This window comes from Ctenopharyngodon idella, chromosome 19 (assembly GCF_019924925.1).
Source record: "Ctenopharyngodon idella isolate HZGC_01 chromosome 19, HZGC01, whole genome shotgun sequence".
Lineage (NCBI taxonomy): Eukaryota > Metazoa > Chordata > Actinopteri > Cypriniformes > Xenocyprididae > Ctenopharyngodon > Ctenopharyngodon idella.
In genome coordinates, this window is record NC_067238.1 from 9,259,364 (window position 1) to 9,284,238 (window position 24,875).

Consider the following 24,875-nt stretch of genomic DNA (forward strand, 5'->3'; position numbering starts at 1 on the left):
TTTCCTGTAATGTCTATATTTATTTCATCATATTCTCTCCTAATCAGACCTGTCCTTGTTTAAAAAAAATGCAAATACATCTTCTGCCTTGTTCATTCACACCACTTTCCAGTATATCTTTTATTCCTGTCCCTACTAATCCAACTTTTTTTCAAATTCTTCCCTCGTGTTTTTCCTCTGTTCTTCTTATTGTCTACAAATCATAAGCACATGTTCTATGACACATTCGATTGACGACCAAGGATGTTTTATTCGGTGGAAGTACGTCATTGCAGGGCGGAAGTGTCATCTGACGTGGCATGAGGGGCGGAAACGCTTGTTTGTGTTTTGGTTCTAAAGGGGAAGTTGCGAGAGAAAAGAAAGGAGGAGACTTGATCGGGGTTGGTAAAATTCCCACTAACCGACCCCAATAATAAGGAAAACCTCTCAAAAAATTTAGCACCCCGTCGTCGGAAATCAGTTCAAGCAACCTGTCGGCTGACTTTCAGGTAAAAAGACACCGAATACCTCCGTTGAATGTGCCGTTTTCTGGTTTGGCGTATCCCTCAAGCTAGTTAGCCACTTTAGCTTGGTAGATTTCGTCAAAAATGTTACAGGCCCCTTGTTCTAATTCTGCCTACACAAGTCATCAAATTTGATCTACTTTAGCCTAATATATACATTAAACATGATCTTGTTTTTTCAAAAGCGTGAATATATATATATTCATCCTGTCGTGGTATGTTCAGCTGAGGCTTATGTCGGAATGCAGTTTGGGTGCAAACAGGGTGGGAATGCTGTAGTGAAATTTAAGTTACTTACTATATTGTCGTTATTATCTGATTCTCATAGGTATATTGCCGAACACTGTAGTTTAATAGTCTTGGCATCTGACCTGATGTGGGCTGTCTTTGCGAGTAACAAGACAGCTTGTTCCTTGGCTTGAGGCTCAGGGGTGTGTTGAAAAATAGGGGAATTGTTCAGGTTGGCTATATTGAAGTCTAACTAATCTAAGCTATAAGTAGTGTGATGTTGAAAATACAGGTTTATTTTGGGCAGATGATTCATGTTCAGGATGACTGTGTGTCAACCTTCAACACAGAAATCACAGGTTTGTTTTTGTTAGGCCTGTCATTAAAACGGACCACAATCTGACTAGCAGAACTTGACTAAAACCTCTCACAGGTGATTTGACTTTTGCAATGTCATGACTTGTTTCATAAGCTGTGCTTTTTTTTTTGTTTCGCTTTTGAATATTCTATGTAAGCCGTGTCATTGCACTCAGGGGAAGTGTGAAAAGACTTCTTATATCAGCTGTTATACATAACCAAATGGATGAATACAGCAGTTTTGGCATGGTTTGTATCTTAAACCAGACATACCAGGCTTGCATCTCAAGGAGTTGATTTATATCCTGTTATGCAGAATGGGATCCTGTTTATTTGATGTGACTGAGCGTCAAAGAAAATCTTGGTTTCTCTCTTATTGAAAGATCAGCTTACAGTGATGCAATGTCAAAGCATGAGCATCAGGGGTCTGTTTTTATGTTCTCCTATTTCACAACAGCAGTTTATCTGTGCAATTTTGACAGGGAAAGTGTTTTCCCTGCTGTTTTAAGCCGTGAGGTCACTGCCACAGTAAATGTCTATGAAATTCCTTGAGTTTTATAATCGTCATTTGAGTTGGTGGATGTATCTCTGGTATTGTATCAATCCCAGGTATGTGTAGTCATTCTGAAGGCTGAGGTACTTCGTTGGGAAGTGACATATGTGAATTGCTGTTAAATTGTTGCTTTAGGCTTTTTTTTCAGGCTAAATGGGAATGCTTGTTTTGACTGCTTACTCAGGACATTCTGTGCTAGAATGGGTTACCATAGCTACAGACAATTATTTCTGCAAGGATTTCAGCAATGTTAAATTATGGTCAATAAAACAATTGTTTTCGAGTTCGCACAGTCATGGAAATATTATTGAATTTTAAACGTCATAAAAATTTTTGTGTATATATGTGTGTGTGTTTAGAGTTGGAAAGAAGTCTCTTAAGCTTACCAAGGCAAGTATTTGCCTGTATTTGATTGAAAATACAGTAAAAACAGTAGTATTGTGAAACTATTACATTTTAAAATGAAATTTATTCCTGTGATGGCAAAGCTGAATTTTCAGTATCATTACTCCAGTCTTCAGTGTCACATGATCCTTCAGCAATCATTCTAATATTCTGATTTGCTGCTCAAGAAACATTTATTATCAATGTTAAAAACGTTGTGCTGCTTAATATTTTTGTGATGCATTGTGCATATAGATATATAAATATAAATGCTTTAAATTATTGTATATATTTTTTGTTTTGAGGCATTGTGATGTTCAGTTTGTGTGTGATTAATTGTATCATATAGCAAAATATTGTAATTTAGTATCTTTAGTCACTCCATAAATTGGTTTAGGATCGCTAAAATTAGTTGTCACAGTGTCATATATTCAGCTGTAAGGTAGAAAATGACAGAGATGTGTAAATCGATTTAATTTTGTATCATCCATTTTTTTTTTGACTAAAAATGCCCAAAACCAAAAATAGCATTACTAGTCGCTATCACTAAAGCCAAGATGAGCGATTTCCCTGTAAGAGAGCTTTGAATAGAGAAAAAAAGAGAAGAAAGTAAAGATCTTTGTCTGCAGTCAACATGAAAGTGCTCTTTTTCATTTCTCTTTTTTTGGTTACATGTTGCCTTGTGCAGCCAGTACTGGGACAGCTCTCGGTGTGTGTGTGACCGCCTAAAGGAGACGGGGTGATTGACAACTGTCATGGCCAATAGGGGAGGAGCAACACGTCCCAACGGGTCCAACGCGGGCAATAAGATCTGCCAGTTTAAACTGGTCTTGCTAGGAGAGTCGGCTGTGGGAAAGTCCAGCCTCGTACTGCGCTTCGTAAAGGGGCAGTTTCATGAGTTCCAGGAAAGCACAATAGGAGGTAGGGGATTTTGTGGCTAAATTTATGTGTACCTGTTTGTACATGTTCTTAGCAATTTCTGACTTTTGCTTCCAGCGGCCTTTCTAACGCAGACGGTGTGCTTGGATGACACAACGGTAAAGTTTGAGATTTGGGACACAGCTGGACAGGAGCGTTACCACAGTTTGGCCCCCATGTACTACAGAGGTGCCCAAGCTGCCATTGTAGTTTATGACATCACCAATGAAGTGAGTCAATTTGTTGTTCTCTTCATGAATGAATAGTTGTTTTATGACCAACTTTGTCATATTTGTCATACTTCTTTGTCTCTTCGGTGCTTCTTTTATTGCACCATTGGCTTTCTTCACCTTGAAGGAGTCATTTGCAAGAGCAAAGAACTGGGTTAAGGAGCTTCAGAGGCAGGCCAGCCCAAACATTGTCATTGCACTGTCTGGGAACAAAGCTGACCTTGCCAACAAGAGAGCTGTGGACTTCCAGGTATGCATGGCTTCACAACGAGACCAACCAGAGAGAGTTTTTATACGTAACCAAAGTTTTCTCCCTCACCCAAACTGTTTTATTTCTATAGGATGCTCAGTCTTATGCAGATGACAACAGTTTGCTGTTCATGGAGACGTCAGCAAAGACTTCCATGAATGTGAATGAGATCTTCATGGCCATTGGTAAGTTTTTACCTCATAGTAAAACCTAACAGTAGCTAAATTTACATGCACTCAAATAATTTGTTAGTAATCGGATTGATGGCTCAATCTAATTCAATCGATCCGCCGAGCTCAATCCGAATTCAGTTTCAATCAGATTGAAAGGTGTGGTGTAGACCTAAAATAATCCAATCAATACTAAAAAACTTGACATCTAAACGCTTGATTCTCAGCCAGAATCAAAAATACTTTTTGTGCTGTGATGCATATGTTTACCAGAGCCTTTTTATAATAAGATTTCTGATGTTTGCATACATTTTACTTCTTATGGATGTGCATGTTTATTTACGTCTTATGAACTGGTCAGTGGAGGAGTCTGAATATTTACTAAATAAATAATAATAAAAAACTCTTCTGACATGTTTGTCAGATTTCCTTTTAGATACACTGCCCGGCCAAAAAAAAAAAAAGTCGCTGTTTGGATTTAAATAGGCAAATACTTAAGAATCTTATACAAAATACTTATGAATGGATCATTATTACAGTGATTATTATGTTTCTAGCATGTTTTATGTTTTGCAACAAATAACATTCCATCGAGAGGTGCATCATTTTTTGGTCAAGATCTTGTATTGACAATGCAAGAGGTGAGCACTAAAGTCTACTCCAGCACATCCCAAAGACTTTTAATGAAATTCAGATCTGGACTCAGAGGTGCCAATTCATGTGTGAAAATGATTCTTCATGCTCTCTGAACCATTCTTTCACAATTTTAACCCTGGTGAATCTTGACATTGTCATCCTGGAATATGGCCATGATGTGTCATCCTACATAGTTGTTTAAGAAATGAAAAGCTACACACTCTATCTTTAAGGGTTAAAAGAATTGTTGAAAAAACATAAAACATGCTAGAAACATAATAATCACTGTAATAATTATCCATTCATAGATTCTCTTAAGTATTTGCCTATTAAAATCCAAACAGTGACTTTTTTTTGTTTTTTTTTTTGGCCGGGCTGATTACAAAGTTTAGGGTTCATATAAACAGAACTTTCAGAATCTGAATGGATTCATTCAGATTGATTTGAAAATAAATGATGATTTACACTGGACGCAAGTGGCGCAATGGGACGCGACAAAAGACAATAGAACCCATTATAATCACTGTTGGTGTGTACACTGGATGCGACACGACATGACAAATCCCCGACAGTAAACCGATGCCTCGCTCTATTAATGACGTACTCCTAGCATTCGTGATACTTCTCACAGGAAGGACAAATGGATTTGCAACTGTTGCTTTGTCACGTCCAGTGTAGACAGCTTCTAGCTGTTGTGGTGCGGCGATGCGTCAACAGTCACATCCAGTGTAGACACGGTGTCAGTATAGGATCTTGTAAATGCAACATAGTATTCTTTTTGATGCTTTGGTGCCAAGAAATTGTAATATTGAATAAATATTTTATCATTAATTATTTAATAAGGTATCATTAAATTGATCAAAAATGACAGTAATGACATTTATAACGTTACAGAAGGTTTCTTTTTCAAATAAATGTTCTTTTGAACTTTCTATTCATCAGAGTCCTGAAAAAAATGCATCAGTTTTCCACAAGCAGCATATGTTTTCAAAATTTACAATAATAAGAAATGTTTTTTGAATACCAAATCAGCATATTAGAGTAATTTCTGGAGGATCATGTGACACTAGTTTTGATCAAATAAGTACAGTACAAGTTATTATTCTTCTATTAGTGTTATTTTTATTATTATTATGGATAATTAATATTAATAAGGCTCTCGCACTGCAGGACTGTGCGCCAAATCTTCTGACACTGCCAGAATTTAAAAATTTGATCACAGCAGTCATTAATTGGCGGTCGGTGAACATGTCAAACTAGCAATCAGAGACTACAGATTTTAGCCTAGGATTATGGGAATCTTTTGGGATTCTCAAAATTTGTCTCAGATGACCAAATCGTGGCCAAAATCGCACAGTGTGCACCCAGCTTATGTCAGACTGTATGACAGTCTAGACGCGTTAAAGTTGAACGTGCGCATGAAAACTTGTCTGGAGTTTTACATCAATCCATACAAGTTGTGTGACAGTGAGCTGCATAACACGCGGGCCTGAAATGGTGGCTAACAAAAATCTCTAGCGTTAATTTTGATCATGGCTTGTCTTGGAAAAACAAGTCAATTTGACATTGGCCGTAGAAGTCACACTGCAGGACTGTGCGGCAAATCTTCTGACATTGCCAGAATTTCGTCGGAGCTAAACTTTGATCGCAACAGTCATTAATCAGCTGTCGGTGAACATGTCAAACTAACGACCAAAGACTACAGATTTTAGCCTAGGATCAGAGGAATCTTTTAGGATTTGCAAAATTTGTCTCAGACGACCAAATAATGGCCAAAATCATACAGTGCACATGGCTTAAATTGTGAATTAACGTAATTGTATTGTGAAATATATTATTGTCTCATCTTTTATTTTTTAAATAAACACTACATATTCAATTATTGATTAGAAATACCTAATATAAAAGTTTTTGAAATCTTTTTGTTGTATTTTATGTATTCTAACTTTCATTTCTTGTTTTGTCTCTCTCCAGCAAAAAGGTTGCCTAAGAGCGAGCCCCAAGCTGCCGGAGCCAACAGTGGGCGGAGTAGGGGCGTGGACCTCACAGAGACAGCCCAACCCACTAAGGCCCCCTGCTGCAGCAACTAATGCAAAAAAAAAAAATACCCCCTCACAAAACTCTGTTACCGCAACAACTAACGCAAGGTCCCGCCCTCCAACTTGGTTTTGACTAACTAATGAAATGCCTCTGCTTTCCCCATTTCCACAACTCTCTTACGCTGTAACAAAAGCTCTGCCCCGCCCATGTATCTGCGGTGTTTTTGTTTCGTTGTTTTTCTGTAAAGACCCAGGCCTCTTACTGTATTCATGCTTCAGGTCATGCCTTGTCTCCAAACTGTAATATATGCCGTCACAAATATCCATCAGAAAAAAAAAAAAAAAGCCTTTTGCCTGACCAGGACGAAAAGGGGTGGGGCCTCTGCCCTGTCATAATTCAGAACTCTACTTTGTCGTTTCTTTTCCTCAAATCTGTTTTCATCTTTTTTTATGATTTTGTTTTATAAAAATGTACTTTTCAGAGTAATGGATGCATGTATCACTACAAAGCCTGAAAGAGGTAAATCAAAGTTTTAACCTTATCCACATGGTGAGAGAGGACGTGACAAGTTACCCGGCCTCTTTGCTCCACCCCGCCTCGTTTCCCTGCTCGTTCCCTCTCGCTCTGATTCTGGATGTCCCAGCGGCTCTGTTCAGTGGCAGACTGCCCACTTCCTGAGGCTGCGCCGCCAACAAAAAGCCCACCTCCTTCTTAACCACACACACACAGCCAAGATCCTGCCCCCCTGTTATTCTCTCACCAGTTAGCAAGCCTTCACTTTTTTTTTCCGGCATTATTGGCACCGTCCTGTAACTGAGTGAATATCTGGCTGCGCTTTCACTCAGCATGAAAGGCTTACACAAGGACGTGATATTCAATTAGTAAAAAAATCCCTGTCTACATACAACATAAGTAACTTCCCCTTCACAAACATGCACCAGTCACACTCACACTCTTCTGGTTCTAACTCACCCAGGTGTTTCTTACTTCATGCCTTGCACTAATTTTTGGTCTTGATATTATCTCTTGCAAGAACAGCCAGAGTGATATAAATATATATAAATAATTTACTGTAAATAGGGTGTTGCAATGTATTCGTCTTTTCCATTTACTGTTGCAGGACTAATGCTTGATAGGGAGTTAGATAATCATTAAAGAAAAAAACAAAAAAAACAATTGTACAGTAACCAGGAATTGCTTTGATAGGGGGTTGGAGTTATGTTTCCTTTTTCACAAAATGGTTAAATTATAATCAATGGTGGTCTTATAAAAATGTATGTAGTGTTATTAACAAAAAAAAAAAAAAGCTTTTCTTTAGTGGTCTGTTTTGTAATTTTCATGAGAAAGCAAAAACGTTCACTAACAGTGTCCACATGAACAGATTATGATGGTTCTTCCTCTGCTTTTCTTCCCAGTATCGGACGACACATCAACTTTTAACTTTCTCTCAATATTCTACCCTTCAGGATACTGGTACCACATAAATTCGCTGCTACATTAAATTTGTCTTTTTTTTTTTTTTTTTTTTTTTTTTAAGCATTTCCCCTTTGAGACTAAAAATGCAGTTACCTTAATATTACTGTTAATGTATCAAATAAATTTCTTATAAATGGTATTGATAATGTTGTGTGTTCAGAGGGCCAAATTAACTTCTTGTCTTACCACTGAGTGGAATTCCCCATCCCAGTGCAGATTCTTCTGTAATAGCATTTGTTTGTGATAATGACACATAATAAGTAAATTGTATACCTTGAATCACAACACTTATTTGTTTGCTCATAAAGAACTGATTGCTGATTTTATTCTATGACTGATTGCGGATAAGCTTAATTTTACAATGTTTCTTTTCCTGTTTTCTTAAAGTGAAACCTGTCTGTTTTAGTTCATTTTTGAGAACAGGTGATCATCAGTATTTAAGTCCCAGTGTTATTTTAGTTTGATCTATCTTCTGTTTTAGTATTTATTCATATTTTGAATTAGTTTTTGAATTTTTATATGTATTTTTTATATTAGTCTTCATTTTTTTAGTCTTCAAATTTTATTTTTTTTTAGTAATTTTGTCTTTTTAAAAATATTTTTGTATAGCTTTTACATTTTTATTTCAGTTTTAGTACTTAAACTTACATCGGTATTTCTAAATGAAATTTTTAATCTAATAATATATATATATATATAAAATTTCGATTACCAAAAAGCCAAACAATTTTTAATAGTTTTAGTTAATAAATCCCTAAGCATTCATCTGCTCTTTAACAAAGTTGGTTTTCTTATTGCCTTTTATTTCAATGCTTTTCATAAAGCTTTTAGAGGCATCTGCAGGTCTAAAGTATGTTTACTAAAGAGATGACATTACGACTAGGCCATTATTGTATCACAAGCATGTTATTCATGCAAGTGGCTTCACACGCAGATAGTTTAGGGCATTTTTTTTTTTTTTTTTTTATAAAAACTTTTTATAAATATCCTAAAACCAGCCGAAACTGGTCAGGCTTGTCTGTCGGCTGGGTTTAAAGAGGTTTTGGTGGCATTTAGGAGGGAGACTAGTTTTAGAGATTTTTTTTAGCAGGGTTATTTAAAAGTATGTTTCTAGCTGGTCATTTTTGGAGCAATAATGTCTCTACAAATCATGTCCAACCCTTTTAATGTATTTGACCTTGAACGGTTCGTTCAGAATCATGACATATTTGTATCCCTCTCCGAATCATAACGGGATTCATTTTGTGCCTCCCCTAGTGGAGACGAAGCGGATTTACAGTGTCACATAAAAAGCAGGGATGAACGCCATGTCTGATCCCGCTGTTGAGGGGTAGAGCGAGCGAATACAAGCGGGCGGACTTCGAGGATTCGAGTCTGAGCGCGGTACCAGGCTCGATGTCGGAAAGCACCGGGATTCCTCAAGGCTCCCCGGCAGTGGGCGCGGCGGGTTCGGCTCCAGCTGCACCAGGAGTCGGTGGAACCGAGTGTTCGAGCGCTGCTGTCGGTTCTGCACGTATTGCCGTCAAGAAGGCGCAGCTCCGCTCCTCCCCGCGTCCGAAGAAACTGGAGAAACTCGGCGTTTATTCCTCGTGCAAGGTACGTTAGAGCGTAAAAACATTGTTTACGTCTACAGTGAAAAGAAAAGACTCGCTTTTATTTGTTTATCTGATAGCTGAAACTAGCTGTTACCTTACTTTACCCACTCTTGAATTTGCAAGCACAGCACAAAAAGCCATCTCTTTGTCCTCCATTCTTTTAAATTGCGAATGTGTGTTTTCGTGCGCTAGTACCTTAAGTTAATGCACAACAAAAAATATATCAATGGACTAATCATTTCCGTGATCTGCAGAGATAATATCGCTGTGTTAGCCCATAGTGGGTAATATGACGTGAACATTGGGTGCTCTTGGCGGGTTGTCAATGTGTTTTTTCTTTTAACTGTAAATGTCGTTTTTTATTGTATTTTTTTCAAAGTCAAACTGACTGTAAAACTGAAGTCTCATGGCGCTTTGGTGTGAGAGTTTTGCTAGAACAGGAGAGACAATCTGAAGTTGATTACTCAAGAGGCGAAAGCGTCGTCTTTGTTTTGACAGGATGACAGCTGCTGAAGGGGCGTGGTCTGTTGCCGGGGGCGGGGTATGTTGCTGGGGGGCGTCGTCTGCTCATTGTTGTCAGATCATGCCCAAGAAGCATATGGAGGGCCAAATTATTCAAATGTTGAAATACCCTATCATGCATGAATTATGGAAACCACAGTCAGCATTTGTTTTTTCCTGTGTGTTTTTATTGCTCTCAGGTCATGAAAAACAGGATTTTAATTTTTTTTTTTTTTTTTTTTTTTTTTTTTTCATACACATTTTACAAAGAGATTTTCAGCGTATGCATTTGTTTTTAACTGAAGAGATACTGTATTAAAAAATACAGTAATAGCACAGTAACTTTGTGTATTAAACAAACCAATTAATAAAATGAATACTATAAAATATATACAATACAGCTTCAATTATTGCAAATGCAACTGAGTTTGTTCCCGTTCGACCAGTTAAATGTCATGTGTCTTTGATATCAGAACATGAGGACGTGATTCCATCAAAGATCTCCATAACTGGTGAAGGTACAACTCTCTGGAAGCCCAACTCAGACCATTTAGATAATGCTCAGTATGTTGATTTAGTAGCTAGTAGCTGATAATTCTGATTATATTCAAAATGGACAAATTTAGCTCTCCTCTGTGAGTAAACCTCAGACTGAAATCTACATTGATCTATTGTGGAAAAACTAGTGACCAGGTGTTTTCAAATCTCATCTGAAATGAGCAGTGTTACAAGTAACGCATTACAAGTAATGTGCATTATGTAATCAGATTACTTTTTTGATGTAACGAGTAAAGTAACTCATTACAAGTGAAACCTGGAACACACCAAGCCGACGGCAATGAACTAGTGGCGACGAAAGCAGACTGTGGGGTTGGCTCACGTCGGCAGCGTCTGGGTCCAGAGTTGCCCTGACACAGCAAATCGATGCTTGACACCCGGCCAAGTAGCACATCCGTTCTGCGCCTGCGTAAGAAGAAATGCCTTTCCATACCAGCAGGTGGCAGTAGCTGAACAGCCAATCAGAATGATCAAATGGCCCAACTGACCGACGAGTTTTGACGCCGATTCAACATGTCGAAAAAAGCCGACAAGGACCAACATTAGCTGACGGTGCAGAACATACTGAGAAAACTTAGTCAGCCTCAGTTTACTTTTTTGACAAAACTGCAAATTATCTAATAACACAAATAAATTTATTTACAGCCAAAATAGTTACTACAGATGAAGTATTTTCAAGAACAACAGTCACAGTAATAGTATGAATTGTGGCTGAAATATAGATAGTGATGCATGATGTCCAGTTTAGTGGACAGATGATTAATCAGAATTTCCTCCCAATCTAAAATCAGTACTTGGAAAATTTAACAATGATATGACTCCTTAGATGTTACTTGATGTTACAACAATTTTTTTTGTTTTGTTTTACCTGCAAGAGTCTCCTAGGATAGAAGGAATGGATGGATATTCCGGAGCAACTTGGCATTTCTGACTGGCCGTCGGCCATCTTGGTTTGGAGAAAAACAAATTCCACATACAAAGGCTTGCCACTTGGTGGCAGTGTTTAAGATGATGCACTAGAGTCCAGTCCACTTTAGTGGTTAATGTGCAACTATGCCATCAAAACTCAGGTATAAAATGGCTTTTTATTAGCTGTCCACTGTAGTAACCTCTATGCGTGAAAGGGTTAAATATGTAAATTGTTAATAAAACATAAAAATCATTAAATTCATTAATTCCTCAAACAAATTAATAAATATCTGTATTTCATTATAGTTTGCCTTCACTTTTCATTTCCATCATTATCTTTGCATTGATATTTAATTTAAAATCACCATGAAATAAAAATGGACCATTCTTGTTTGTTTATGGAATATTGCCGTATTTATTATAAATAATTTATTCGTGGGCATAATTCTTTTTTAAAATTCATGTGCCCTCATAATCTTTAATCTAAATAAACTCCTCTCCCCCTTGCAATGACATCTCTTCGGCATGTCATTGCAGCAATAGCAGACCACAGCATTCCAATCAATTCCCGATAGACAAAATCAACATTTTTTCTTGTTCGAGAAGCTCGGATATACGTCACAATAGGGAATTTTATTTCATGCCGACTTGAAGCATGAGCAGCATGTGACATTTCATTTCCGTACGCAGGGTTACAGTTGTCGGTATATCACTCAACAACAGTGGGCGTCACCTTTTAAACTCAAGTGTTTAGGTGATGATTTAATTTTGATTAATTAACAGTGTTGGAAAAAGTTACTTTCAAAAGTAATGCATTACAATATTACATTACTCCCTAAAAAAGTAACTAATTGTGTTACTTAGTTACTTTTTATGAAAAGTAATGCGTTACATTACTTTTGTGTTACTTTTTCTCACCTGGGCTGGGCTTGCTTATTTGTTTTTCAATAAAAGTTGTATTTTTGGCAAATGTTAAGGCCCTTTCACACCAAAAGTGAAATGAATAAGCTTCAGGCTGAAGGAAATGCATATTTACGCCTGTACAGTAGAGGGTGATACTCAAACAAACCTTTCAGCTGTGCTGCCATTCTGGATTAAAGAAGAATAGGATACAGGAGAAGGAAGTTCAACACTCTTATTTCTAAATCTAATCTAAAGTAATTTTTGCTTATTAGTATGGTTGAATTAGATCATTGAAGGTCAGCAGCAAAGACATTGGTTAATAAAGTGAGATTAAATACATAAAGTATATTTATGTAATTTAATATAGTTAATTATTACAGGTTTGCATAAAACCTGCATTTCCTTCTGGGTTTTTTTTTCATTTTGAGGAATACTGAATGTTTTCATGCAAGTGAGATGAGTAAATGCATGTTCATATTTAGACTAGAACTACAATAACCATCATGTTTACACAGCGCACACAACACCTCTGCAATTTATTTCCTTCAACATGAGGACAGGAGAGCTGTCAGTCAATAAATGTGAAAAAGTAACTTGCATTACTTATTTAAAAACGTAACTTAGATATTTTGTTGTAAATTGAAAAAGTAATGCGTTACTTTACTAGTTACTTGAAAAAGTAATCTGATTACATAACTCGAGTTACTTGTAATGCTTTACCGCCAACACTATTAATTAAGCCCTCCACAGAAACTAGCCCATTAGCATTAAAATCATAGATTAAGCAAGGCAAAATAGATTATTTGTACTCCTAAAACCTGTAAATCAGGAATTCTCTATGGACTTTAAGGATGCCAGCATTTAAGAACAGACTTTAAGGTTTTTGGATTTATGCATAAAATAATAAAATCAAGTTTGTTTATTTATTTATTTTTTTAAATCTATACTAGATTCTATTGGTTTCAATGCAGTGTTTCAATACATGTTGTAGTAGCTTTACTGTTTATTAGTATGAACTTATTCCTAATGTAGCCATTTTAGTGTCTGTTTTTTGACTGATCTGTTTTGTCCTCACACAGGCTGAAGGAGCTTGTAAGTGTAATGGCTGGAAGAGTCAAAATCCACCACCAACTCCGCCCCCTCCAACCCCGCCCAGGGCTGAGCAGCCAATTGCTGTTAACTTAATGGAGCCATGCAGAAGCTGCAGCCACGCCCTTGGTAATGACTGCTTGTGTAATAATAGAGCACAACAGTAGAGTTCCGGAAGATAAAATCCCATTTCTGTCATCCATAGAGAAATTTATGTTCAGTGTTATAAAATCAAAAACGATTTATACATTATAGGTTGTTAAGCAATAGTATGTTTTTACACAAACAGCTTACACAAATGATGTATTTGAATATTTTGCAGTAAACTAAAAGTGTATGTTATTTTATATTTAAAATTAATACCTTTATAATCAACAGTTTTTTTGATTCAGCTACATCATTCGTACGGCTTCTTTCATTCTTTTGTGTTTCTGGCCAGGTGACCATGTGACACACCTGGAGAATGTGTCGGAGGAGGAGATGAACAGATTGCTTGGAATCGTACTGGATGTGGAGTACTTGTACACATGTGTCCATAAAGAGGAGGATCCTGACACTAAACAAGTTTACTTCTCTCTCTTCAAAGTGAGTCTCCTGGGTTGTTACATGTTGTGCATGTGGTGTTTTGCTGTTTTGGAAATATTAAAAATAATTGATCACTAAATGAAATGGTGACATTTATGTGTTTATGTATTATAAGGAATTTAATTAACAAGTTGAAAGAAGTCTCTTATTCTCACTAAGACTGCATTTATTTTAACAAAATTCCAGTAAGAACAGTAATATTGTGAAATATTATTACAATTTAAAATAACTGTTTTCTATTTTAATGTTTTAAAATGTCATTTATTCCTGTGATTGCAAAGCTAAATATTTAGCGGTCATTACTCCAGTTGTCAGTGTCATATGATCCTTTAGAAATCATTCTAATATACTGATACTGATCTTATGTCACATTATAAATGTCTTTACTGTCACTTTTAATCAATTTAATGCCCCCCTTAGTTGCTGAATAAAAGTATTATTTACTTTCAAAAACAAAAACAAAAAAATCTTACTGACCCTTTTGAATGGTACTGAATATTAATGTAAATTTACATTTGGCTGTATTTAGTCTGTTTGCTACTATTTGTCCATCTTACCTACTTATATTTTTTGAAAATTTCTTAGTTGCTACGGAAATGCATCCTGCAGATGGGTAGGCCAGTCGTGGAAGCTCTGGAAAGCCCACCTTTTGAAAAACCAAGCATTGAACAGGTATGCTTTGAACAGCATTGAATATCTAGTATTAAATATTTGGTAGCATCCTTGCTAAATAGTACTAAACAGTAATACCTTTTTACAGTAATAACTTTTTCTTCACCATCATGTTAAAACATCATATCAAAAACAATATCAGCGTCAGGAAGTGTGAAGCTGCAGACATAGACAAACCGCTAAAGAGCTCAACAGTAGCTTTCTTCTGAAACAGCTATTGATGAAAACAGGACATTTTGAGGAACCTCTGTAGTGTGTAATGTTGCTGTTTGAGCATGAACAAGGGTGTGACATGGTTCTCTATATCAGTAAGCAACGTTTCTGAACTCCCTGAAACACCTCGATTGCAGTCTTGAGTTTTCTTCCGGGAGCGCACACATTACAATATTCCTCATTTTAATAATTTTCGCCCAAGGCATATGCAAAAAAAGGGACGAGGCCTGGTTGAGTTAAGTTAGTAGTGTGTTGAAACTCTCGGTTGTGGTAAAAGGGTGTAATTTTTCCAAAACATGCTTGAAGCAGTTGGCCAATCACAACACGCTGTTCCAGCCAACCAATCAGAGCACATTGTGCTTTTTGGAAAGAGGGGCTTCATAGAGACAGGAACTAAACAGAGCGTTACTGACAGACAGGGAGGGAGAAAGGGAAAGGGAAGTGCTGCAACTATGTAAAGTATGTGATTTTTTTTTTTTTTTTTGAACAAGCACGCATGAAAACCTATTCTAGTAGACCCAAAAAACGAAATCAAGAATTTGAAAAAGGGCATTAACAGGGCTTTAACTACATTCACTGGGTTACCACTGCTCTCACTTTTCTTGGTTAATTTGTAGGCAGTGTACTTTGCATGTGATGCACGAGTCAAACAGATACCAAATAACCCTAGACACATTCCTGACATCCTTGCTGTTGGTGTCACACATATGTTTTTTCATGTTGTTTTTATTGCAGGGTGTGAACAACTTTGTACAGTACAAGTTTAGCCACCTACCCTCTAAGGAAAGGCAAACTATTGTGGAGCTCGCAAAGATGTTCCTCAACCAGATCAACTACTGGCAGCTAGAGACGCCCTCACAAAGAAGGCAAAGAGCACCTGATGATGACGTAGCTGGTTATAAAGTCAATTACACCAGGTGACTGATATTTTTTTAATTAAGGGTCAGAGAGGAGGGTCTCATTTTCCATAGGGGAAAATAAAATGTAATTTTTCTTAAAAAAATTATTCCTTATTCCCCCGATTTCACAGACAAGGCTTAAGCTAGTCCTAGACTAAAATGCATGTTTGAGCTGTTTTAACTGAAAGTAACTTGCACTGACATGACATATCTTAAAATATGTCAGTGCTATTTTTTTGTCTCAAGATGCACACCAGTAATGTTTTTTTCTAGTGAACGTTTATAAAAGCTACTTAAATGCCCCAATTAAACTAAGGCCTAATCCTGGCTTAGGCTAAGCCCTGTCTGTGAAACCAGGCCTTAGTCATTTAAAGATAACATGAAATAACAATTGGCCCTATTTATTTTCTTAAAATCAGCATGAAACCGAAGTTGCGATAGTCTTTTTTTCCCTTTTGACATATCAGAGTGAAACTGCTTCTCAAACAAGAAAAAAAACGTAGAGCCAGACTTGATTTTATCTATCTGGAATTGATTGGATTGTTGGATGGTTGTGGTTTGCTATTGCTGTAATCTTACGTGAGTGACAGGTCGTCCCACCCTCGCGCCAAAAACACGTCATCAGAGAAAACAAGAGATGTCATTGCAAGTGGCAGGGGAAGTTATTTTGATTTAAAGATTATGAGGCCACATGAATAAAAAAAAAAAAAAAGATGTGCACAGATAATTCATTTACAATTAATACTGTAGAATTTTGATTTCATGGTGACTTTAATACACATTTCTGGTCTTCTTGTGTGTTTTTGCTGCAGGTGGCTGTGTTATTGTAACGTGCCCCAGTTCTGTGACAGTCTTCCTCGATATGAGGCCACACAGATTTTCGGACGCACTTTTCTGCGCTCTGTGTTCACTGTAATGAGGAAACAGCTGCTGGAACAGGCCCGACAGGAGAAAGATAAACTACCGCCTGAGAAACGCACACTCATTCTCACGCATTTCCCCAAGTAAGCACACAACCACACAGACAGACACTTCCACAAATAAAGCCCAAAGCATACTTTGGTTTTTACGCTAACATACCACGTCAAAGTACAGTGTGCGTGATGCAAATTTCATCACCAGAATAGTACGTTTGTACTGTATGCGCGACGCCAGATTTTTGTAACTGATTTTTGTAACTGTGCTTACTTTGTACATGCAGGTACTTTGTACACTGACCCGGGCCGTTGTTTCACAGTAGAAAACTAAACTAAAGAGACGCAACAACAACAAAAGGGGGTTATGAGAGAGCCTCAACTTTTAGTTTAAAAGAATACAAAGACATTTTTATCGGTCATAACTTCTGAAGAAAAATAGTGCAGACACTAGACAAAGATGAAACTTTCTAGAACGCATGTGTCGACGGCCTGTGTTCAAATGGAGTGTACTTTGAAGGGCTACGCGTTCGACTGTACACATACATTGGTGTATGCATTAAAAAACAAAGTATACTTTGGGCTTAACAGGTCGATATTGTGTGTATGTGAATGTGTGTTGTGCCTAGGTTTTTGTCTATGCTGGAGGAGGAGGTTTATAGTCATAATTCGCCCATCTGGAGTGAGAACTTCATGGTTGGTTTATCAGGTGGACAGATTCCCACAGGTGAATAGCAATGTTAGAGTTAACTTTATTCAGTCACATATGTGGCATGGCTATGTAAACAAACGTTTCTCTTCTCTGATTGGTGCAGTGATCAGCGCTCCACCCGTGACCCGCCCCCTGTACTATAGCAGTAGTCCCGCCCCAGTGGAACTGGCTGGAGGAGGCAGCGTAAGCCCAGCCCGGAAAGCAGCATCTGGTCTGGAACCCAATCCAGGTATCAACTTATTTCATAGTATTTTATTCAAAATTGCTTTGCCATTTATGTAGTCTTAATGATAAATCTACACTACTGTTCAAAAGTTTGGGGTCAGTAAGATTTTTTTTATTATACTTTTAGGATGCATTAAATTGATCAATGTTCCTTTGTTACAAAAGATTTCTATTTAAAATAAATGCCTTTCTTTTGAACCTGCAATTCATCAAAGAATACAGAAAAAAAAACGTATCACGGTTTCCTCAAAGATGTTAAGTAGCACAACTGTTTTCAACATTGATGATGATAAGAAATGTTTTTTTTGAGCAACTAATCAACATTAGAATAATTTCTTAAGGATCATGTGACACTGAAGACTGGAGTAATGATGCTAATAATTCAGCTTTGGGAATAAATTACTTTTTAAAATGTATTCAAATAGAAAACAGGTATTTTAAATTGTAATTCTGCACTGTAAAAAAAATCCCTGTAAAATTTACGGTAAAAAAACAGCAGCTATGGTTGCCAGAACTTTACCGAAAAAAAAAAAAGCGGTAGCAACGTTTTTGGTTTTACGGGACAGCTGTCTATTTTACAGTTCAAAACCATATAATTTAAAGGTTTATATTGTAATAATTACAGTTCATAACTGTTTATTTTGCACACTGTAAAAAAATTCTGTTTAATTTATAGTAAAAACAGTTTAACGGTATTTTACCGTAAAATGACATTAAATGTACCCTTAGATCTATTACAGATATTCTCTGTATATAGTACGGAAACTTTCTGTAAACCAATTAACTGTTTTTCACCGTAGCATTTTTACAGTCTTTTACCATTAAAATCACAGTCATTTTTTACAGTGTACTTAACAATATTACAATTTTTTACTTTTTTTTTTACTTGAAGTATAATATTACAATAATTTAACAACTCATTTGTAGTTCACGGTTCTCTGATGATGCTGACATTCAGGTAAACAAATAAAATATAACATTTTTGGTAAGGTTTTTATTTTAATTATTTAAAATTATCTATGCATTTTTTTATGCTTTAAATATTTATTAGCTGTTTATCAACTCACAAACCCCCTGCAGTTCCTCAAATTAATAGGCACTTTCTTGTATAGTTATAATTTATAATAATAACACTCTATATGACTGTATCATTACTTTATGATTTGTCTTTTTCTTAATATTATGCTATTAAGTAACTTTAAAATACATTTTTACCTATTTAATCCATTCATTTAAATACCATAACATAATATTTTATATGATAATATAGAATTTCATATGATATTATACTACATCATGTTCCAAATACATATGTACTGCAGAGAGTTGATGTATTAAAGTTGCTAAATCCTTTTGAATCCGATTAGAGGGTCTGTGTAGAGTGTTACTAAAGCATCACAGTGACCACTGATCTTAATATCTTAATAGATTTGACCCTGTGCACACATGTAGGTGGAGAAAAGCGAAAGCCTTCTGAGCTGTTATCTCACGAGGACTGCAAACGACCTCGTGTGGTTGGTGACATTCCTATGGAATTAATTAATGAAGTCATGTCCACCATTACAGACCCTACAGCCATGCTGGGACCAGAGGTAAACACAGAGAGTGTGTCTGATGACATATAGCAGTGCTCAAACTCAAATTGTAGAGAATGGACCATGAAAGTGTTTAACTGTATCTCTTTGTCTCAGACCAGTCTTCTCTCAGCCCATTCTGCGCGTGATGAAGCTGCTCGATTAGAGGAGAGGCGCGGCGTCATCGAGTTCCATGTCATTGGAAACTCCCTCAACCAAAAGCCCAATAAGAAGATCCTCATGTGGCTTGTTGGCCTGCAGAACGTCTTCTCACATCAGCTGCCCCGCATGCCTAAAGAATACATCACACGCCTTGTATTTGACCCGTATGTTTTACTATTATACCTGTTTTAATGTATTAAAGACCTTTGTCTGATGCTCAAAGTAACAAGTCTGTTGTGGAGTATTTAAACCCCTATTATGCTATTTTAAAGGTTCCTAATTTAGTTTTGAGGGTCTCCTACAATAGGTTTACAAGGTCAAAAAATACTTGAATTTTTTTTATAATATACACTGCAGCATCACCTCTTTGCTTACAGTGTCTGAAACTGTTTGATAAAGGAATTGGTTTTGCTTTCTGAGAGCTTACTTTGTTCTGATTGGTCAGATGGCCCAGTCTGTTGTAATTGGTCTACCGCTTGTAGTGCATGTTGGAAGCTAAACACCCATTACAATATCTGAATTTCAGATTCAGAGGCTTACTTAGCACTTAATACACAGTGATACGAACAGTAATGATGGCGTCGATTTTACCATATCAATTCAAGCCCAAGTCCGCATACTCATCCTTTGGAAGTGAATGCAAAGTTGATACAACTACAGAAGGCAGGTCAAAATAGACATTTGCAGGACCTTTGCAGACCTTTTACAGCTATATAAAACTACATTATTTGGGGTACTTTTAAACTGGTGCTTTTCTAAAATTTTAACAGTTAACTTTGTTTTGGTTTAGGGTTAAATTGTATTTGGTTAATGTTAACTTATTGTTTCCTGTGAACTGATGGCATAACATTGTTATGAGTCAATCTATTTCCTCTTTAAACAGGAAGCACAAGACTCTTTCTCTGATTAAAGATGGCCGTGTTATTGGGGGAATCTGCTTCCGGATGTTTCCGACTCAGGGCTTCACTGAGATTGTGTTCTGTGCCGTCACCTCCAATGAACAAGTCAAGGTGTGTTTTCTTATAAATACTGTGATGCTTTTCCATTATTTATTATTTGTCATTCCTCCTTCCTCACTCATTCCAAGCTTGATCTTTATTCATTTAATTGCTGTTTAAGGGTTATGGGACTCACCTGATGAACCATCTGAAGGAGTATCACATCAAGCATGAAATTCTCAACTTTCTCACCTACGCTGATGAATACGCCATTGGCTACTTCAAAAAGCAGGTTAGTGCAACCGTTCTGACCATGTTTTTTTCTTTCTTACATTACAACTAAAGTGGATGGTGAATTATACTGACAAGCTCAAAAAAAATTGATTTTCTGCCTAACATTTTATTTTGTGTTTTATTATATATTTTTAAATATATACATATGGGTTGGAATAACATGAAGATAATGAGAAATATTTCATTTTTGGTCGCTTTAAGTGTATGTCCATATCCTTATTTTGTTACTCTTGTTTCATGTCAGGGATTCTCTAAGGATATTAAAGTGCCGAAGTCTAAGTATGTAGGCTACATTAAAGACTATGAGGGAGCCACACTCATGGGCTGTGAACTGAACCCCTGCATCCCTTACACTGAGTTCTCCGTCATCATTAAGAAACAGAAAGAGGTGTGTGTGTGTGTGTGTGTGTGTGTGTGTGTGTGTGTGTGTGTGTGTGTGTGTGTGTGTGTGAGCATGAGATCTGATGTGTGTCAAAGAGGTTACTCAGTATGGTAAAATTCATGATTCTGTTATCACTTTTCTATTTCTTTCTCACCCTTCTCTCAGATCATTAAGAAGCTTATAGAGCGTAAGCAAGCGCAGATTCGTAAAGTCTACCCAGGCCTGTCCTGTTTCAAGGAGGGAGTTCGCCAGATTGCAATTGAGAGCATTCCAGGAATCCGTATGTCTTTCTTTGATATATAATTTTTAGATTTTTTTTTAATAATAAATATATTTATAATGATAATACAATATTTTATGTATTTTATTTTACAATAAATTATATAATAAATTATATTATGTTATTCATTTTATTATAAAAATATTTTAATTATTTTAACTAATATATATAATATATATAATTTTTTTTTTTTTTTCTGTAAGATTTTTAAAATGTTTTTAAGAAAATGTAATGTTCTCTTATGCTCACCAAGGCAGATTATTTTATCAAAAATACAGTATTATTACAATTTAAAATTTTTAATGTTGTCTATTTTAAAGTATTTTAGCAAAGCTGAATTTTCTGCATCATTACTCCAGTCTTCAGTGTCACATGATCCTTCAGAAATCATTCTAATATGCTGATTTGCTGCTCAAGAAACATTTCAATGTTGAAAACAGTACTGCTTAATATTTGTGTGAAAACCGTGATATATTTATTAAGGATTCTTTGAATAGAAAGTTCAAAAGAACAGCAATTATTTAAAATATTATTGTAAATATTACTGACTAAATATTTCTGAATAGTAGTGTGTATATATATTTAATTTAAACTTTAATTTACTTCTGTCTTTGGACAGGTGAGACGGGGTGGAAGCCCTTAGGGAAGAGGTGAGTGTGTATCTATTAGTCACAGCTAAATAAATCTTATGTAACTAGTTTGTTGTAGTTTTGAAAAGATGTTTCTTTTTTTGTGTCACTTTTCACAGCAAAGAGCTGAAGGATCCTGACCAGTTGTACAGCACCTTAAAGAACATCTTACAGCAGGTCAAGGTAATGTATATCTGCTAGGCTTTACATGTTTCAAAAACAATATTTATGACAGATCATAAAGGGCTAATGAGGAATATGTATTGTACCCCTCAGTCACACCAGAATGCATGGCCCTTCATGGAACCTGTAAAGAAGAACGAGGCACCTGGTTATTACCAAGTCATCCGCTTCCCTATGGGTATGCAAAGGTCTCTTATGTACTGGTATACCGATAGACACAATAGACCGGTAGAAATTTGTCAACCGGTGGAGATTTTGAAATACTGTCTCTGTTGTGGTTGTGGTCGCCATCACGAAAATGTATCATTTGAATGCGTTTTTAAGCCTTGTGGTTTAAAAACAAGTGATTTTAAACCATTCAAGTGCAATAAGAAAACTCATTTCAGTATATGCATGGGCTGTCTGAGAGACTGTTTCTGAGCGCACACACCTGAAAAAGAACTTAGTTCAGTACTCACACACTGTATGAGCAACAGCTTTATGTGTGCGTGAGTACTAAACTGAGTTCTTTTTGCCGCCTTATTGGGCTTGAATGGTCAAATAGACACACTTATATGCCAAAATGACCATTTTCGGGAATATCCTCGTAAACACAGTCATTTATGTCTTAAGTGAACATAAACAGTTGAGAAAGAAAGCTCATATATAACAGTATTTTAGATAAGTGCGGCAGGTCTTAAAGTGACAGCAGCCTAATAAACCTGCTGCTGTCTGTGTCATTAATGTTAATCAAGCAACAAAAGAAATCAGAATATCTCTCCCTGATCTTGAATGAATCACTTTTGTAACTTTAATAAAAATAAATGTATATTTAATTCACACAGTGACAACTGTGCAGTGTACTGTGTATGCAGTTGTACATTTGATTACTTTATACAATGTATGTAGTATTTCTTATTTTAATGCTTGAAGTTTTTCAGGTAGGTCTATTTCATTTGTGTCTTTTTTTCTATTATAGTTTTTGTCCTATTGCTTGTAATTAGTTTTTTTGTTCTTATTTTATCACTGTTTACTTGTCTTCTGTAAGCTTGTTTTTTTACTTGTTAGTTAGGCTAGTATTAGTTTTTTGTGATACTGAAGTTGATTAGGTTTATGAAATTCCACAAACATGAAATGGTTTCAAAAATGTTGATATCACAAAAACCTTATTTAAAGCAAAAATAACTACATTGTGATATATATGTCGTTATAGTGAATTAATATATATGATTTTGGTCCTACTGCCCACCCCTAAATGAATGAATGTTATTGTGCATTGTAGACTTGAAGACGATGAGCGAGCGCCTGAAAAGTCGTTACTATACCACGCGAAAGCTGTTCATGGCCGACATGCAGAGGATCTTCACTAACTGTCAAGAGTACAACCCTCCCGAAAGCGAATACTACAAATGTGCCAACCTACTAGAGAAATTCTTCTACACCAAGATCAAAGAGGCGGGCCTCATCGACAAGTAATCCAGCTAAGGGGTGTGAGCAGTCCGTTTCCCTCTTTCCCCTCCCTTTTCTCTACCTCTTTTTCTCAACATTTATCATATATAACTCCCTCAGTGTTTTTGCATCAAAAGGAGGGTTGTCTGAAATGCAGGCGTTTGGTGTGTGTGAATATCCGCATGACCACCATATGTGGGAAAAAGTCTCTTTCTTGTCTTAAAAATTCCTTCTGCCAAAATTGCGGAACAATTTTACGGTATGTACGGCTGTATGCATTTGGCGTGCATGTGTTCATGCTAGTGTGTGTGTATATAATAGTGAAAGTCTGTTTATATAGATCAATTTTATGAAAAACTGTATATTTTATATAGTACCAACCAAGAAAAATTACTCTAATTACCTAATGTTGTACCTTCAAACAGCACTTATTTATTATTACTTAAAGAAATTGTGGTAAATACTAGTATTCATATGATGAATATTCCTAATCAGAAACCCGCACATTTGCGGTCTTTACCAGAGCTTGTACGTGACGTGGTGTAATGAGGAGCATTCCCTGTGCAGTGACAAAAACAGTCTTAATATGCTAATGAGAACGTACAGCATCTGTATGTAAAGATGACACGTGCAATGACTCGTACTATTGTTGTTTTCTAAAATATTTGTACTTTTAAATACTTAAGAAGAGATAGGCTTTGTACTACATTCTGGGAATTGGGGGTAAAAAGCTATTTTAAGGTCTTTGTACCTTTTGCTTTTAAAGACATATTATGTCTTTTAAAGACTTTTGCTTTTAAAGCATATTTTATAGAATGATTAAATCTTTAGAGCAACTAATGTGAAAGAAATGTCTACTTTTGTGTTGGACTGTTTCAGTAATGTTGCACAAACTGCACATCTTTTTTTGTTCTTGCACTTTTTTTAGATCTAGAAATTGTTAAATCAAAGATAAAAATCACAATCATCCATTTCTTGTGTTAATACACCTGTTAATGTTTATTTTATCAGTAATCAGATGAGATTTTTTGTTGGCTGACCAATTTAGGTATGTTATTAAGCAGAAAATGCATATGTCTGTATATTTTTATTGAAAATAAGTCAACAGACTGGAGTTTCTGGATTTGTGCAGAATTTGCTGGTCTAGTCTAGCATATCACCATGTAGCTTATAACAGTGTTTCAAATACTATAAAGCCAAGTAAAAAAAGTTTATTTACTCATCCAAGAAACCTGTTTCCTACATAGCTGTGCTTGTGTTTTGTCTTTCCACGATCTCTACAAGACAATAAAATAATAAAATAATTTCAAATCAGTAATGCCAGCATTTATTTATTTACCATTAGTTCATTTGTGCTAATGACTGGCTGGCTGTTTTTTTTCCACCTTTATCCTGAGCAAACGATGAGCACCGCCATGATGGATTCTAACCCGTTTGGAACCCATTGTTAAAATGGGGTAAAAAGAGCAACTTGTATATAAGAGT

At 36.2% G+C, this 24,875-nt stretch overlaps 2 protein-coding genes across 6 annotated transcripts; both read left to right on the forward strand.

Moving 5' to 3' along the window:
- Window positions 1-293: 293 nt before the first annotated feature.
- Window positions 294-7,884, forward strand: rab5aa (RAB5A, member RAS oncogene family, a). Its single transcript, XM_051873230.1, has 6 exons — window positions 294-488; window positions 2,714-2,946; window positions 3,022-3,173; window positions 3,301-3,423; window positions 3,515-3,608; window positions 6,204-7,884. Exons 2-6 carry the CDS (start codon window positions 2,781-2,783, stop codon window positions 6,317-6,319), a joined length of 651 nt encoding a protein of 216 aa, XP_051729190.1. The 5' UTR covers window positions 294-488; window positions 2,714-2,780; the 3' UTR covers window positions 6,320-7,884.
- Window positions 7,885-9,024: 1,140 nt separating this feature from the next.
- Window positions 9,025-24,704, forward strand: kat2b (K(lysine) acetyltransferase 2B). 5 transcript variants are annotated; one of them, XM_051873225.1, is made up of 19 exons: window positions 9,200-9,341; window positions 11,275-11,469; window positions 13,291-13,429; window positions 13,740-13,885; window positions 14,471-14,557; window positions 15,506-15,687; window positions 16,482-16,673; window positions 17,213-17,310; window positions 17,399-17,524; window positions 18,949-19,112; window positions 19,212-19,420; window positions 20,140-20,266; window positions 20,376-20,486; window positions 20,733-20,876; window positions 21,036-21,150; window positions 21,770-21,800; window positions 21,869-21,962; window positions 22,056-22,140; window positions 23,224-24,704. In XM_051873225.1, the coding sequence occupies exons 2-19, from the start codon at window positions 11,443-11,445 to the stop codon at window positions 23,415-23,417; spliced, it is 2,271 nt and encodes a 756-aa protein (XP_051729185.1). In that variant the 5' UTR covers window positions 9,200-9,341; window positions 11,275-11,442; the 3' UTR covers window positions 23,418-24,704. The 5 variants fall into 5 exon arrangements, with proteins under 5 accessions (XP_051729181.1, XP_051729183.1, XP_051729182.1 ...); XM_051873221.1 differs by lacking the exon at window positions 11,275-11,469 and having other exon boundaries at window positions 9,025-9,341; XM_051873223.1 differs by lacking the exon at window positions 11,275-11,469 and having other exon boundaries at window positions 9,027-9,341; window positions 21,899-21,962.
- The last annotated feature ends 171 nt before the right edge of the window (window positions 24,705-24,875 follow it).

What these genes read in the sequence shown, in the direction of transcription:
- rab5aa (XM_051873230.1), top strand. Translation starts at nt 2,781, where the DNA reads ATGGCCAATAGGGGAGGAGCAACACGTCCCAACGGGTCCAACGCGGGC. An exon ending in CCAGGAAAGCACAATAGGAG is followed by an intron (nt 2,947 to 3,021) that starts GTAGGGGATTTT and finishes TTTTGCTTCCAG; the next exon opens with CGGCCTTTCTAACGCAGACG. An exon ending in AGAGAGCTGTGGACTTCCAG is followed by an intron (nt 3,424 to 3,514) that starts GTATGCATGGCT and finishes TTATTTCTATAG; the next exon opens with GATGCTCAGTCTTATGCAGA.
- kat2b (XM_051873221.1), top strand. Translation starts at nt 9,141, where the DNA reads ATGTCGGAAAGCACCGGGATTCCTCAAGGCTCCCCGGCAGTGGGCGCG. An exon ending in TTTACTTCTCTCTCTTCAAA is followed by an intron (nt 13,886 to 14,470) that starts GTGAGTCTCCTG and finishes AAAATTTCTTAG; the next exon opens with TTGCTACGGAAATGCATCCT. An exon ending in ACATCTTACAGCAGGTCAAG is followed by an intron (nt 21,963 to 22,055) that starts GTAATGTATATC and finishes TGTACCCCTCAG; the next exon opens with TCACACCAGAATGCATGGCC.